The sequence below is a fragment of the Malurus melanocephalus genome, unplaced genomic scaffold (genome assembly GCF_030028575.1).
Source record: "Malurus melanocephalus ecotype Western Australia unplaced genomic scaffold, MMel_1.1 scaffold_18, whole genome shotgun sequence".
NCBI classification, from domain to species: Eukaryota; Metazoa; Chordata; class Aves; order Passeriformes; family Maluridae; genus Malurus; species Malurus melanocephalus.
Window position 1 is genome coordinate 2,818,331 of NW_026623250.1, and position 12,695 is coordinate 2,831,025.

The 12,695-nt window shown below is 40.2% G+C and overlaps 1 protein-coding gene across 1 annotated transcript in view; it reads right to left on the reverse strand.

The window, feature by feature from the left end:
* Positions 1–504: 504 nt before the first annotated feature.
* RAB3C (RAB3C, member RAS oncogene family) overlaps positions 505–12,695 on the reverse strand; it is a 119,631-nt gene continuing 107,440 nt past the window's right edge. The window contains exon 5 of the mRNA XM_057389664.1: positions 505–5,072. Within this exon, the coding sequence (XP_057245647.1) occupies positions 4,885–5,072 (188 nt within the window). The 3' untranslated portion in view covers positions 505–4,884. The remainder of the gene's footprint in view (positions 5,073–12,695) is intronic.

The window sequence follows — 12,695 nt, forward strand, 5'->3', positions numbered from 1 at the left end:
TCATGCAACATGTAAGACATTTGAAATCCACGAACACTAGYATATAGGTTACACATTGTGACAGTCCAACTGAGTCACAACACATCTGACATTACTGACAAAATACCAAACAGGAGTTACACCACAAAACATTTCATTTATCACTAGTTGCAGGTACATGTCAGAATTACTCAAGGAAATCTGTCACCAGGAGTGGTAAAAAATCTCTAGCTTTAATTTTTGTGTGTTATATGTGAACGTGAGGTTATGGAAAAATTAGGACTTTTGCTTTCCATCCAGATCAGATACCAATTACCTTATTCTACAAATGACAAGCCATCTACCTCTGTTGGAACCATGGATAATAAACCTATGGTCTTCCAATGTAACAAATTTGATTTTCAGCAATAGAGACAATTTATGGATAAATTCCACTGTGACATTTGGAAAGGTAGCACTGCATATGAACAAGAAAGGGAGGGAACTGAATGAGTATCAAAGATGTTCTACTGTGTATATGTGCATCTAATACATGTGTAGTCAGGAATCCTGCTTCACTGAACATCCATGGATAAACAAAAGAAAAAAAAACAAAGAAGCTGAATTTGCAAAGGAAAACTGCATTTACCCTTAAATAATTAAATGGTACAACTTAACACAATTTATTCCCCTATTGGCATAAGTGAAGGCATGTTGCTTTACACCCCCTGAGAGTTTACCTATGAGGACTCAAACTGATGGTCTCACATCGCTAAATCTGTCATGCAAAGAGCTAGACTCATAAATTGTGTGTCTATAGGAAACAGGCCAAGGAGGAATTGGTCTGTCAGCTGAACAGAAATTTAGTTGCCAAATGTTGCCAAAAATGCCAATGATAAAATATACATCTCAAAAAACAAATACAGAAAACAATAGCTGGGGAGGGGCGGAGTTTGGAAGGGTTCTCTTGGAACTGCAGCATCATTTGTCTCCTCTGAAGAAACAAATTTATAACCATCAAATGTAGAATTTTTGTGACTTTTTTCCCTAAAAATGGAAAACTCAAAGTATTCTCAAAGTTAGGATCAAACTCCACCAAATTTTGTGCATCCTGAAATAGCACTTCATTTCTAAAATAAAGAAGGTGCAGGTGGAACAGCTGAATATTCAGAGCTGAGCAGACTGGGAGGAAAATCTTTCAGACTGGTGCTCTGGAAAAGGCCACATAGATGTAGTTACTCAGGTAATTTTCTCCAGACATTACATTAAGTATAAGCACATAGGAACAAACAGTTCCAGATAACAGTCACTTACACAGCTGTTCAGAGAGAAAGAGTACTTTTTGACAGARAATTAGGCTAGTACATATATATTTAAAACACCAAAGGAATCAAAATTAATCACCATCACCAAAAATAACAGATACAGTATTAAGTCAGTTGCACTTGTAATCTGTGAACTCTTAAAATAATCAAAAACATGCATCTGAAAGTTCAACCCAGMAGGGCTGGTTAGCTGTTTGGCAGGTTTGTGCCAGAGACACCACAGGAATCAATCAATCCCCAGCTCCTGGATGCTCCCAAGGCATTTCCTGACCAGCAGCTTGAAGGTGCAGCAAGAAACACGTTGTCAGAGTATGGTAAGGCTGGTGCATTGCTCATGTACAGGATTAGCCTGCTGCTGTAAATTTTTGTCTAGATCATAACTTGGAAAATGGGTTGTGTACTATTAGTTCAGCTTCAGCTGGCACTGTGGAGCTCARGACCCTCTGCCCAAAGGCATCTCATCTCTCAGAAATTTAACACGTTCTCCATATCAATCACTCTATCTTTTCAAGAGGATAAATCTCAGCTGAAGAATCAAAGCCTACTTTTCCAAGAGTAGGTAACCCAGATTTTTAAGAAAAGGTCTGCTTGAACTTCCATGCATTTTCAATTTCAGTCATGATAGGATAAATTTGGTTTGATGGAACCTCAGCAGGTCATGGTTTCCAACCTTCTACTCAAAACAGTGTCAGTTGAGAGGGCTGAGCAGTTTTCCCAGGGTTTTAAACAGTCTTGAAAAACTCCAAGTATTTAATCTGAGCATTTTAAAAATTAATCTAATTCTGAACTCTGTAAAAATGTCTGAGTGCTAGTACAAAGTTTCTAGGAGATTTTGATACTGACTCGTTCTGCTGCTGTACTTCAGATGAGCTTTTTCCTTTTAACACATTTTTGGCACTCTAAGGAACAACATTACTCTGACAACTGCTTCTTCCAGCCACCACATCCCATACAGAAGGCCAAATATATGTGGAGGCCTGGGAGGTTAGTTGCCTCAGAAACATGGAGCAGAGGTTCTTCCTCTTATATTTTGCTGTAACTCTTCTGCCCAGACTCCTGATGCAAAATAAAAAGCAGTTAATCCCCTTTATGTAATGAATTAGCTACCACTCAATTTGTTTAAAAATATATATGCTAATAATGTATTTCTACCACCAATTAAGAGTCTAAATGGTCATAAGCAGGCAGGGAGGGTCTAAAATTCATTGCAAGGGAATACAAGCAAAGTGTGGATGCAGCAAGGGGCATCTTGAAGCCCTTCTTCCTTGTTGCATTTTGCACAGGAGATGACCATTTCACAGCAAGCATCTCAGAGCAAAGCTGGAAGGATACTTGCACTTCTAGCCAAGCTGCATGATCCAGGATATGCCTAAGCTCATTGACAACGTGATTATATCTCTCCTCCCCTTGCCTGAGATGGTTCAGACTAATAATGCAACCTAAAATTTGTCTAAAGCACTTGAGAGCTGACGCATTCTGTCTCAAGGCTTTCCTGCTTTTTTTGTCTCGAGCAGGAATCACTGAAACAACAAGAAAAGCAAGGAAAACTTCCCACCAACCATCTCAAATGAAGCTTCCTCAACCTTACATTGCTTCTCTCTTTTCAGATCAGTAGGTACCTTGTGGGTGAAAAGGTACCAGTGAAAGTCTCTCAGCACAGTTAGCAACATGCTATCTTGGCAGGGGGAAAAGCAACAACACCCTGGAGAGAGACAGGATCATGGTTCGGATAGCACATGCCTCTTTGACCTGGCTACACATTCGCCCTAAAGAGGAGGGTGCTTTCTCTTCATGGAGGTAAATCAGTCTCCATGTCTACAAGGGAAAAAAAGTGCTTAAGTAAACTAGCTAACAGGACAGACATGGTTTTAAAACCCAGACTGAAGAAAGAACATTTATTCACTTAAGTTTGGCAGCCCATGTAACATTCTCCTGGCAAATCCATTTTACATGTGTCTATAAGCCTTGTTTGRAAGTAATTTTTACTGTATCAGAGTGTGATGCTAATTAAATAATCTACATAAAATAATCCACAAAAAAGTAACCATTTTATCTTAGTGTGTATCAGGAGTTATATAAATTACTTTTAACAAACATAATCTGTACAGAAGTATTTCTTTGCTTTTGTGAGTCATTTGGTGTACCATTGATACTTCCAATTTTTGGGGATTTTTTTTCAGATTTATCCCATTGCTGACAGTTTAAATAATGTCAGCCTTGTCTTAAATTTTGTCTAATTGGAAAAATAAAACAATCAATGCTTCTTCAATTATGCTTTTTAGTTAAAGAAGGTCACTATGATGCAAGTAAAGCAGTCGTACAGAGTACTTCAGGGCACAGATATAAGAAATTTCCACCAATACAAGAGGAGTAAAAACGGAGTGAAATATAACTATTTTAACTATTTTAACTGTATCAAAAAAAGAATCTGTGTACTTTATTCTGCCATCTTCACAGCCTTTTGCTGAACTTTTGAGTGTATTTGGCCTAAGACTACGAATGTTGACAGGTTTTTACTACTCCTAAAGTTTTAAAAATCATAATTGTCTTGCTAAAATAAATGGGGGAAAAATGAGGTCAAACTTCAGTTCACTGACACCATCAGCACTTCTGCAACAGGTCTGAGTAAAAGGCAGACTTTCGTAGCCAGTGTGGTGGTAGCTGTCTCAGTGACTGAATGGGAAATTCCTGAAAACTGAAGCATGCAGGTTTGACAGCAATGTGACAAGGCAGTTTTTGGCTATGAACAACCGAGCACAATTATTTGTCTTTGCCTGACATAATATAGCACTATGTGGTTAATATCTCATGCAGGCAAAAATGGAAAGAGCTAGCCAGCCTTCCACTACAGGGGGAGGTAAGACATAACAATGGAATGAGACATTAAGTCCAGTTTCAGACAATTATTAGATAGACATGCAGGTCATATGTAAAAGTAAATACAATAGCTGTCCAAACAGGATCAATTATCTAATATCTCTGAGAGCCTGGACTGAATATCCACATCCAACTGGAAATTCACAGGGAATTTTTGTGGYTTTGGGCCCATTAACTAATTTCTTTCTAATTTCTGCAGTTTCTAGTCAGCCAGGCTGTTTAACATAATGAGTGTACATTTGCCAAGGCAATGTGCTCCAGCAATTGATCTGGACAGGATGAGGGATTGGCTCACTACAGGAATACTTCTAAATTCATTTTCAGTAAGTAAAATGTACAGCAGCATCAGGAAGCTTACTCAAAACACCCTGACCACTACCCTAAAGATTCAGCTAATATAACTTGAAACTCATGAAGCAAGAGACAATTCTATGCAAACATGATCTGAGGACATGACACCAGCTGAAGCGTGATGTAAAACAGTTAAAAGAGAAGAGAAGTTACTATATACCCTGCATGCAAAAGTCAGATTCTAAAATGTGGATCATCCTTTCAGGCTAATAACTGCTCCATCTCCATATGCATATTCAAACAGCTGATGATGTAAAACAAGACTGTTCTCTCAAATAAATCAATAAGACAGTGTAAATAAAGGCATATAGACCATTCACAGACACTCTGTTGGCAACAGAACAAACTGGAGCTGCGTTTGCTGATAGCTGCATTAGCAGCTGCAGTTGGGCTGCTGTGGAGGAGGGGTGTCCTTTAGCTGTGTGTTCTGGCTGCTGGCAGCAATGGTGGGATTCGCCTCCAGACTTTCTGACATTTTGTCACAGATGATATCCACAAGTCGCTCAAACGTCTGCTTGACATTAATGTTTTCCTTGGCACTTGTTTCAAAAAATTCAAATCCTAAGAAAATAAAAACAYATTTATGTTCTGTGTGTATTTCTGTATCAGTAATAAATACACCAACTTCTCTTGACCAAGAGACACTGAGAGAGGAAACCTGTCAGAGCACACATATAAAAGAAGAGCAGTTAAAATTGTAACACAATCAAAGTACACAAGTGCTATTGGCTTTATACAAAGCCTGACAAAGTCAGAACTRCTCCAAATATATTGACAAATTCTACTTTAAAACAGTTTAATCTAAAAATTGATACCTTTTTGAGAGTCTTATTTTAGAAATGCCCTATATACCCAGCCACTGGGAAGCAGTAATCTGCTGCTCCATCCCTGTTAMATTCTTCTGAGTATTATTCAGTTGGGAACATCCATTTTAATTTTAAGGTGGTGCCAAAATACAAGATCATGCTTGGAAAAGCACAGGAAAAAATCAAGCAAGATAAGGAATGGTTTTTGCAACTAGATGTTTACTAAAGCTACACATGAATCCATGGAACCAAAGGGACTCCCAACTCCACAAACCAAACCAATAAAAAGATACAGAAATGCACATAAGGAAGAAAACATCTTAATTAAATGTTTTTTAGGATAATTAATAGAAGGACTTTTTATCTATTCATTCCCAGAGATTTCCTGAAAAGCAAAAACCAGAGCTATCCTTAGCCCATAAGAAGCACTGGAGGTTTTAATGGAGCAGAGACAGCTGTTCCAGTCTCTCCAGAGACAGTTTTCCTGAGTTCTCTGCCTGCATTGATACTGAGTCTCACGTCCCACACGAGTCTCATTGACCCAGGCCAGGTTTGCAGCTTGGTGGTCAGACTGCAACCTAGAAGGCTTCTGCCAGTACTGGGTCTTCCCATGTGCTTGTTTCCTTTGCAAAACATTTGTTTTCTTCAATTCATTGTTCTCTAGGACTTTTCCCACATGCTCTAACTTTTTCCAGAGTTATGACATTGCTTACCTGTTTCCTGATAATTCAAAGCTTTCTTCCACTTCTGTCTTTCCACTGACTATGAATTCAATATTGAAACAGTTTACAAAAAATCTGATTCACTGGTAGTTCTACAAAAGCCTTTGCATAATTATTTTTATTCTTTCTGATTAAATCAGAATATTAATGTGCAATTACCACTGTCTTTAATTATGACAATAATCCCTGTAAGGAAATTTCAATTACTTGAAATTTCTGGCAGAAGGACAGAAAACAGATCTTTGTGGGTCTGGTGGTTTTGCTTATGTTTTTTAATGTTTTGTTTTACTCTGTTTTGAACGGCCACATGAAATTCAAATGCAACTACTTTGTCACATTAGTATTATGTATTCAATATGCCATCTAAACAGAATGTAATGTGCACATTCAGTCCTATAATGGTTTTCCATGCAGCTTTTGCATATTTGACTTCTACCCTAGAATTACTGCAGATAATTATATTTAGCTTGGCATGATATCCTAGCAAGCAGTAATAACCAATGTACAAAATCAACTCTGCTCTGAATTTCTTTTCATATTTTTAATTTATGTAAGGTGCCTTGGACTGAAGTGTCACAAAGTACTAAAATGTTTAAACGCAAAGGAGCTAGGCAGTGGCCAAAGCTAGTGTTCATAGGTAATCTAGATAATAAGAACTATAAATATAGTACAGGGATTTGCTCATACAACTTCTGTTAATATCAGGAAGCAGTGTAAGGATARGCTCACAGGTATGAGAATACATTGCCTTAAAAACTTTTCCATTCCACATTTTACTGAAARCTAGGAAAACTGTGCAAAATAAAAGATGATCCACAGAAACTGTATACTGGGAAATAATTTAAATCTATATGGTATTGCTTTATAAGGTTTCCTTGCACATTCCYTTTTTTCTGAACTAGAAGGAAAATGAGGAAAGCCAATGTAGCATCACTTGCTGGTGGCTTTGGCCCTCCTGAAGAGCTCCATGCAGGAGAAAGCTGYTCAGATCATTTGGAAGCTGCATGGGGGGAGGAAGATCCTCCACAATTTCAATATGCTGTGTTGAAACCCAGCTGCAACACTACCACAGCAACACAGTCAAGAATCTTCCACAACTGTTAGTGTCTGCTCCACAGGAAGCAGGAGGAAAGCAGCTGTTCCACAGGGGAGCACACAGAAACACAGGRCAGAAGTGACAAAGAGAATGGCACACTAAAGCTTTGGAGAAGATGATAGGAAGAACAATGAMTCTTAAGAACATTTATAAGTGGAAGTTTTTACAGTTATAAAGGTGGAATAATGAGCACATCAAATGATCATGAAATAGCAGATGTRGTATCTAGGTTAGAGATGTGGACAGAGAAAAGTAGAAAGTGAAAGGAAAAGAATCACAGAGAGGACACCCATGTCAAGAAATACTGTAACATGGCTAAGATCAAGAAAACAGGCTCCCTATCAGACTGAGGATGTTTTGCATAAGAAAATAATTAAAAAAAAAAARAAATTAGAGGCACCATTTTCCAAGTCGAATGGAGGATTACAGAGAGACAAACACAAACTCATTTATTCAAATAAAATACAATTGTGATGATTTCTATGGAATACTGGATACAATTTTGATGTAGAAGGAAACTGTAGCAGTGCTGGGTATCAGGCTCTGATGGTATTCCATTACCTAACCATTAATTGACTAGACCTTCTAAACGAGGCTTTGCTTCATAGATGAGACAGTGGACAGACCTGTGAGAGAGGGACTGAGCTCCCAGCTGCCTCCACAACTGTCCTGGCTTTGCTCAGTGTGGGGCTAGGACCAAGAAACCAAGACGGCTCCTGTGAGAAAGTTCTGGAAGCTTTCTCCTCCTTCTCTGGCAAAAGGAGCCCTGCCCTTTTTTTTTTTTAGGGCCAATCCATTATGGCTCTGATGGTTGATGCTAGTCAGGCCTGGGCCAATTGCACATGCTGGTTACACCTCTGTGATGATGTATGGTATTGTACTTAAGAAGAATTCAAAACAAGACAGAGCGCGGCCGCCATTAGTTTTAGGTTGTTAGTATCATCCCCTGCGCCAAGGGAGAACAGAGGAGGAGGGTGAGGAGATGTGAGAAAAAAAATGGAAACCAAAGATCACAGTAAGGAAGAAAAAGAAGATGGGCATTTCTTGTTGTGGTGCTCAACCATGGGGCAAACACTGTTCTCAAAGGTGACTGTCYTCTGTGAGAGACTTGTGAAGAGTGAGAGGTCCTGCATTGACCTTTGAGGACTGGACTGATCATAAGCCCAGGGAGCAGGGGAAGGAGAGAACCTTCCCCAATGTCTGGAGCCAGTTGATGCTTAGAAGAAACTGAGTTCTGCCAGGAGATTTGAGAGAGTGGCCTTGCCCTCAGAATGAAGCAGCCAACCTTGGAGGACTGATTCACTTTCTCCCACAAGACAAAGAAGAGAATCCCTTGCCATCAGCAGACGGTTTCTTGGGAAAAGACCTTCCAGAGCTCGGTGCAATAAGAATTCTTCTCCTATGGTGCTGGACGATAACTGTAATGAGTAGTCTGATCTAAGCTAAAACTTTCATTTCTGCCCCCTTGTGCGCAGGAAGGCATGGAGGGTGAGAAGGGATGACCTGGGAGAGACAGGTTCACAGAAAGAATAACAGGTATCTTAAAATGTCCATTTTTTTTCTTCTCCTTGTAAATGTTTCCCTATCTTTGTCCCACTCCCCAGTGTAGTAGTATTCTTAGTAGTWTTTAGTAAAAAATCTATTTTGCGACTTAAGTTATTCAGACTGTCTGGCTTTTTCTGGGGCATATTTATATCTTTCTCTCAATTATGTTATCTTATCTAAAAGCCATAAATTTTAGTGCTAATTGGGCTTCTGCTCTCTGCTCTGTGTCTCCRGTGGGGAGGGAACATCATGGGTGCTTTGGCTTTTGGCCAAGTTTAAACCACAACAACAACAAAGCACATGCTTTATCTGTACAGTCTTGGAAATTATCCCAAACAGCTGTGTATAGGCCATATGATAGGAACTATTTATATGCTTGAATGTACAGAAAAACACATATCCTCCCAAGAAGAGGGTGGTGTATACTTGTGAGCGCCTCCCTGGCAGCTCCTGCTGTAGAACAGATTCAGCTGCATGTGGGTAAAACACTTGTAGATGGACCATGGAAAATGTTCTCGTAGGTGCAGAAATGGTCCCACAGAAGAGCCTTTTGAAGCCCACTAAGATAGTTAAGAAAGCTTTGTGCATTTTCTGGTAGTCACTGTCAAAGCATTGTGGTATGTACTGGGCAAGTAGGAAGAGGTGRATTACAAGAATTCAGCAGAACAGGAGGTCAGAATCCGACCTGATACAGCCAAAAACACCATTACAAAGACCCTTGCAAGAGAGGCTCCTGTAGCCACCTGGACAGGAGCTGACTGTCCTGGGCAACATRTAACTGTTACCTTATGCAAGAGAGCACAATAAATCAGATTGGTTCTTTGTACTTGTTTGCTTGTTTAACCAAAATCCTGCCTGTGGAACAGTTTCAAAGAGTTACACAGCATTTTTCRTATCAGAGTGTGCCTGGAATAAGTACTTGGTTGTTTTCTTTCTGTTATGGAATATTTTGCAGATCTTTTTCCATGACACCTCCTTCTCTCCTGATTCATCTTGCAATTATTTTACTAATTGCTCCTAGACAACCTAAGCTTCTAAAATCCCTGTGTATGACAGCCTCACTTCTATGACTTTTAATACTTCAGGGTTTTTTTCCACTGCTCATTATTAATAGAGAGAAAAGATTTTCCATAGGGGTATAAGTGTGGAGTGAGGCAGCTATCTAGTGATGCCCAGGAAGCAGAGATGAAAGAACACCGTGTTCCCACCACCTGAGATGATCTGTACTGCTGATGTGGATGAGGCCAGGAGGACAAGATATTTGCAAAGACATGACAAGCCTAAGAGGCAAATGGGGAGGTAAGGCTGAAACTCAGAAAATCCAAAACATCAGTGTTGGCTAAACACATGGACAAAGTGTGCAGAACACATTTTAAATTAAATGTGTGTTTTGTGTTTAATTCAGTTTCTTCTTGCTGACTCTTTCCCTTATCTACCTCCTTCCCTACTACTTATTCAAAGAAAGCTGGCAAGGTCTCAGCAGCTCCTATACAGCACGACAGCAGCAGGGCTAGACAGGGTACTGGCACGGTGCTSTTGCTCACCTGGTGATCTACAGTGTACACAGAGCAGCTAGAGAGCTTTCCTGAATCACACAAACAGCCAGAATTACTGACTTTGTACCCCCTCTGCCTCACACGTGTGCTGGCTCTATAGAGGCTCCTTCATGACTGCTCATTAACACGCTTTTATGTCTGCTTTCAAAACAGGGAAAGAAAAAAGCCCAGAAAGCAGAGTCATATGGGAAGAGAAGAACATTCTGCACCCTCTCATCTTCCTGAGAAAATGTGACATCCAGGGTACATGACAGACAGCAAATTTTAAGGGCAATTCCACAGACAGTACAGACAACACCTATGTTAATGTTTCATCAGTTGATCAGGAAGGCACATTGCTTTCAGAGTGTGTATCTACATCATTTATGACCCCTGATGTTATGTTTTACAGATGTCCACAAGGGTGCGTTCCCTCAATAACTATCAGTCTAACCTTTATGAAGACAATCTGGAACTGTGATGCTTAGAGCTGCTTTTGTCAGTGCCTTGTTCAATCCACTATTGTAAGGAGTAGGAGACTGCAACATCAGAGCAAGAAATGGCTGCAGGAAGCTGCTCCCTTTGTGAGAGGGGTAAGCAAAAGGCAAAATCTAGMAAATCATGGGAATTAATAATTTAACAATGTCACAGTATATAAAARCGAGGAGTTGATAAGGCCTTATTTTCTTGGATTTGCATCCTTTGGGCAGTTCTGAGGGGACACTGGCACTGGCACCTTCTTGCCTGCTATGAATAGTATCCAGTAAGTTTTGCATTCAYGTTACAGGCTGTCAGTCAAAGCAACTGCAAGACCTTTCTCCTCTGCTCAGATGTCCACTTCCTCAGATATCTTTTAGTTGAAGAGAGACAAGACACACATGGCATGATTGCAAAGGTCATCTCTCCAAGGCAACTGGGCTGAAAGCAGCAGGAGATCACTGCTATTCTTCAAAATGTCCTACACCAGCATCTATTGACAGCAGATCAGGTTATGCTCTGCTTGGCTCTCTAGATCAGCTGGATCTCTGCTGTTTTAAGAAAACCAAGCACTGGACCATGTTAAGAAAAGTATTAAAACAACATTRAGTCCCAGAATAGGACTCTGCTACTATTATCTCAGTGAAGAGCAGTACTTTTGCACCATTCAAGGTAAAGAATTAWAAGGGAGAGAAAGATTATTAACAGAAATGCTGGGGTATTTACCTGATCTTTAGGATGGCCAAATTTATGAACAAACACAAAGCTAAAGGGGGACTGTCAGCTGTGGCAGAATAGATGGACTCAAGGGGCAGTTAATAATCAAGCTCTAGTTAACACCTCATTTTCCAGTCTTTCAGAACAAAAAGTTTCATATAAATTCCAGATGTAATGATTTTGATGGTGGTTTCCAGATATCTCTTGAATGAGTGCATTTGGGCAATAAATTAGATTTCTGGCAAAGATAGTTTTTGTGTGTTTACAGGAGACATTGATGAGCAAATCTTTGCTTCTCATTGTTATTATATAAGTTTGCTGTAATGCAGCTCCCAGTATGTGACCGCAATGGCAGGTTGGCGTTTCCCCAGTAAAACGACGTCCTGGGGACCGGAGCCTTTAATTGCTCTGCCAATACCGTCTGTGTTGTAACTAAACAGAGGACTGGTATTTGTCAGTGCTGTCAATCTGTCTCTTTCCCCTGAAACTAACATTTGTCCATTAAAAAGAGCTAAAAAACAGTGAAGGATGGAASTTTGAGCAGGCATATTGCTACACAACCCAATTATTTTAATTTTTAATGCAAAGTTAGATGTAGCCATATGTCTGTGCTCTCCGAGCTGCGGGTGACCCTGCCTTGTGCACCACAGCCTGTAGTCAGCCACAGAGGCAAAACAGAACTTGCTGTTCTAGCAAACTGTGTGCTGAGGTGTCAGCTCCCACTTGGCTCCTGATTTACATGCCAAAATTACAGCACTAAAAATGCCTCTTCAGCTCAATGCACATACTCACAGCTGCTTAGTAACCCCAGTGTGCCCAGAGAGGCCAAATGTACACACTACCCTCCAAGGCAAGGGAAGGGGCACTCCAGTCCTGATGCTGGGGTGCTGCTACCTCATGCCCCTGCCCTGGAAGGATTCAGAAAGCAGTCATGTTCCTGCTCCATCTCAGCAGCAGGTCTGCTCTTGCAGGCTTGGTCAGATCATATACAATTGCACCCTGTGTAAGCCCACGACACTGACAAATGCCCCACTTTCAGGCTTACTGGCATGCTAAATGGGTTTAATTTGAAGAAATCTAATCACAGCTCAATTGGGTCTCTGTTGTCTCCCTGGCACAACCATTACCTACACAAATATATAAACCAAGAACAAAATGAAAACAAAATAGGCAGGGAGGGATGATTTTGACTTGAAGTGAGAATTTTTCTTCTTGTTTTTGGAGGAATTTGGAGGAAGAGAGGAAGAGAAGAAGGGATGGAAGAAGGGAGCCTGGGCCCATCTTGG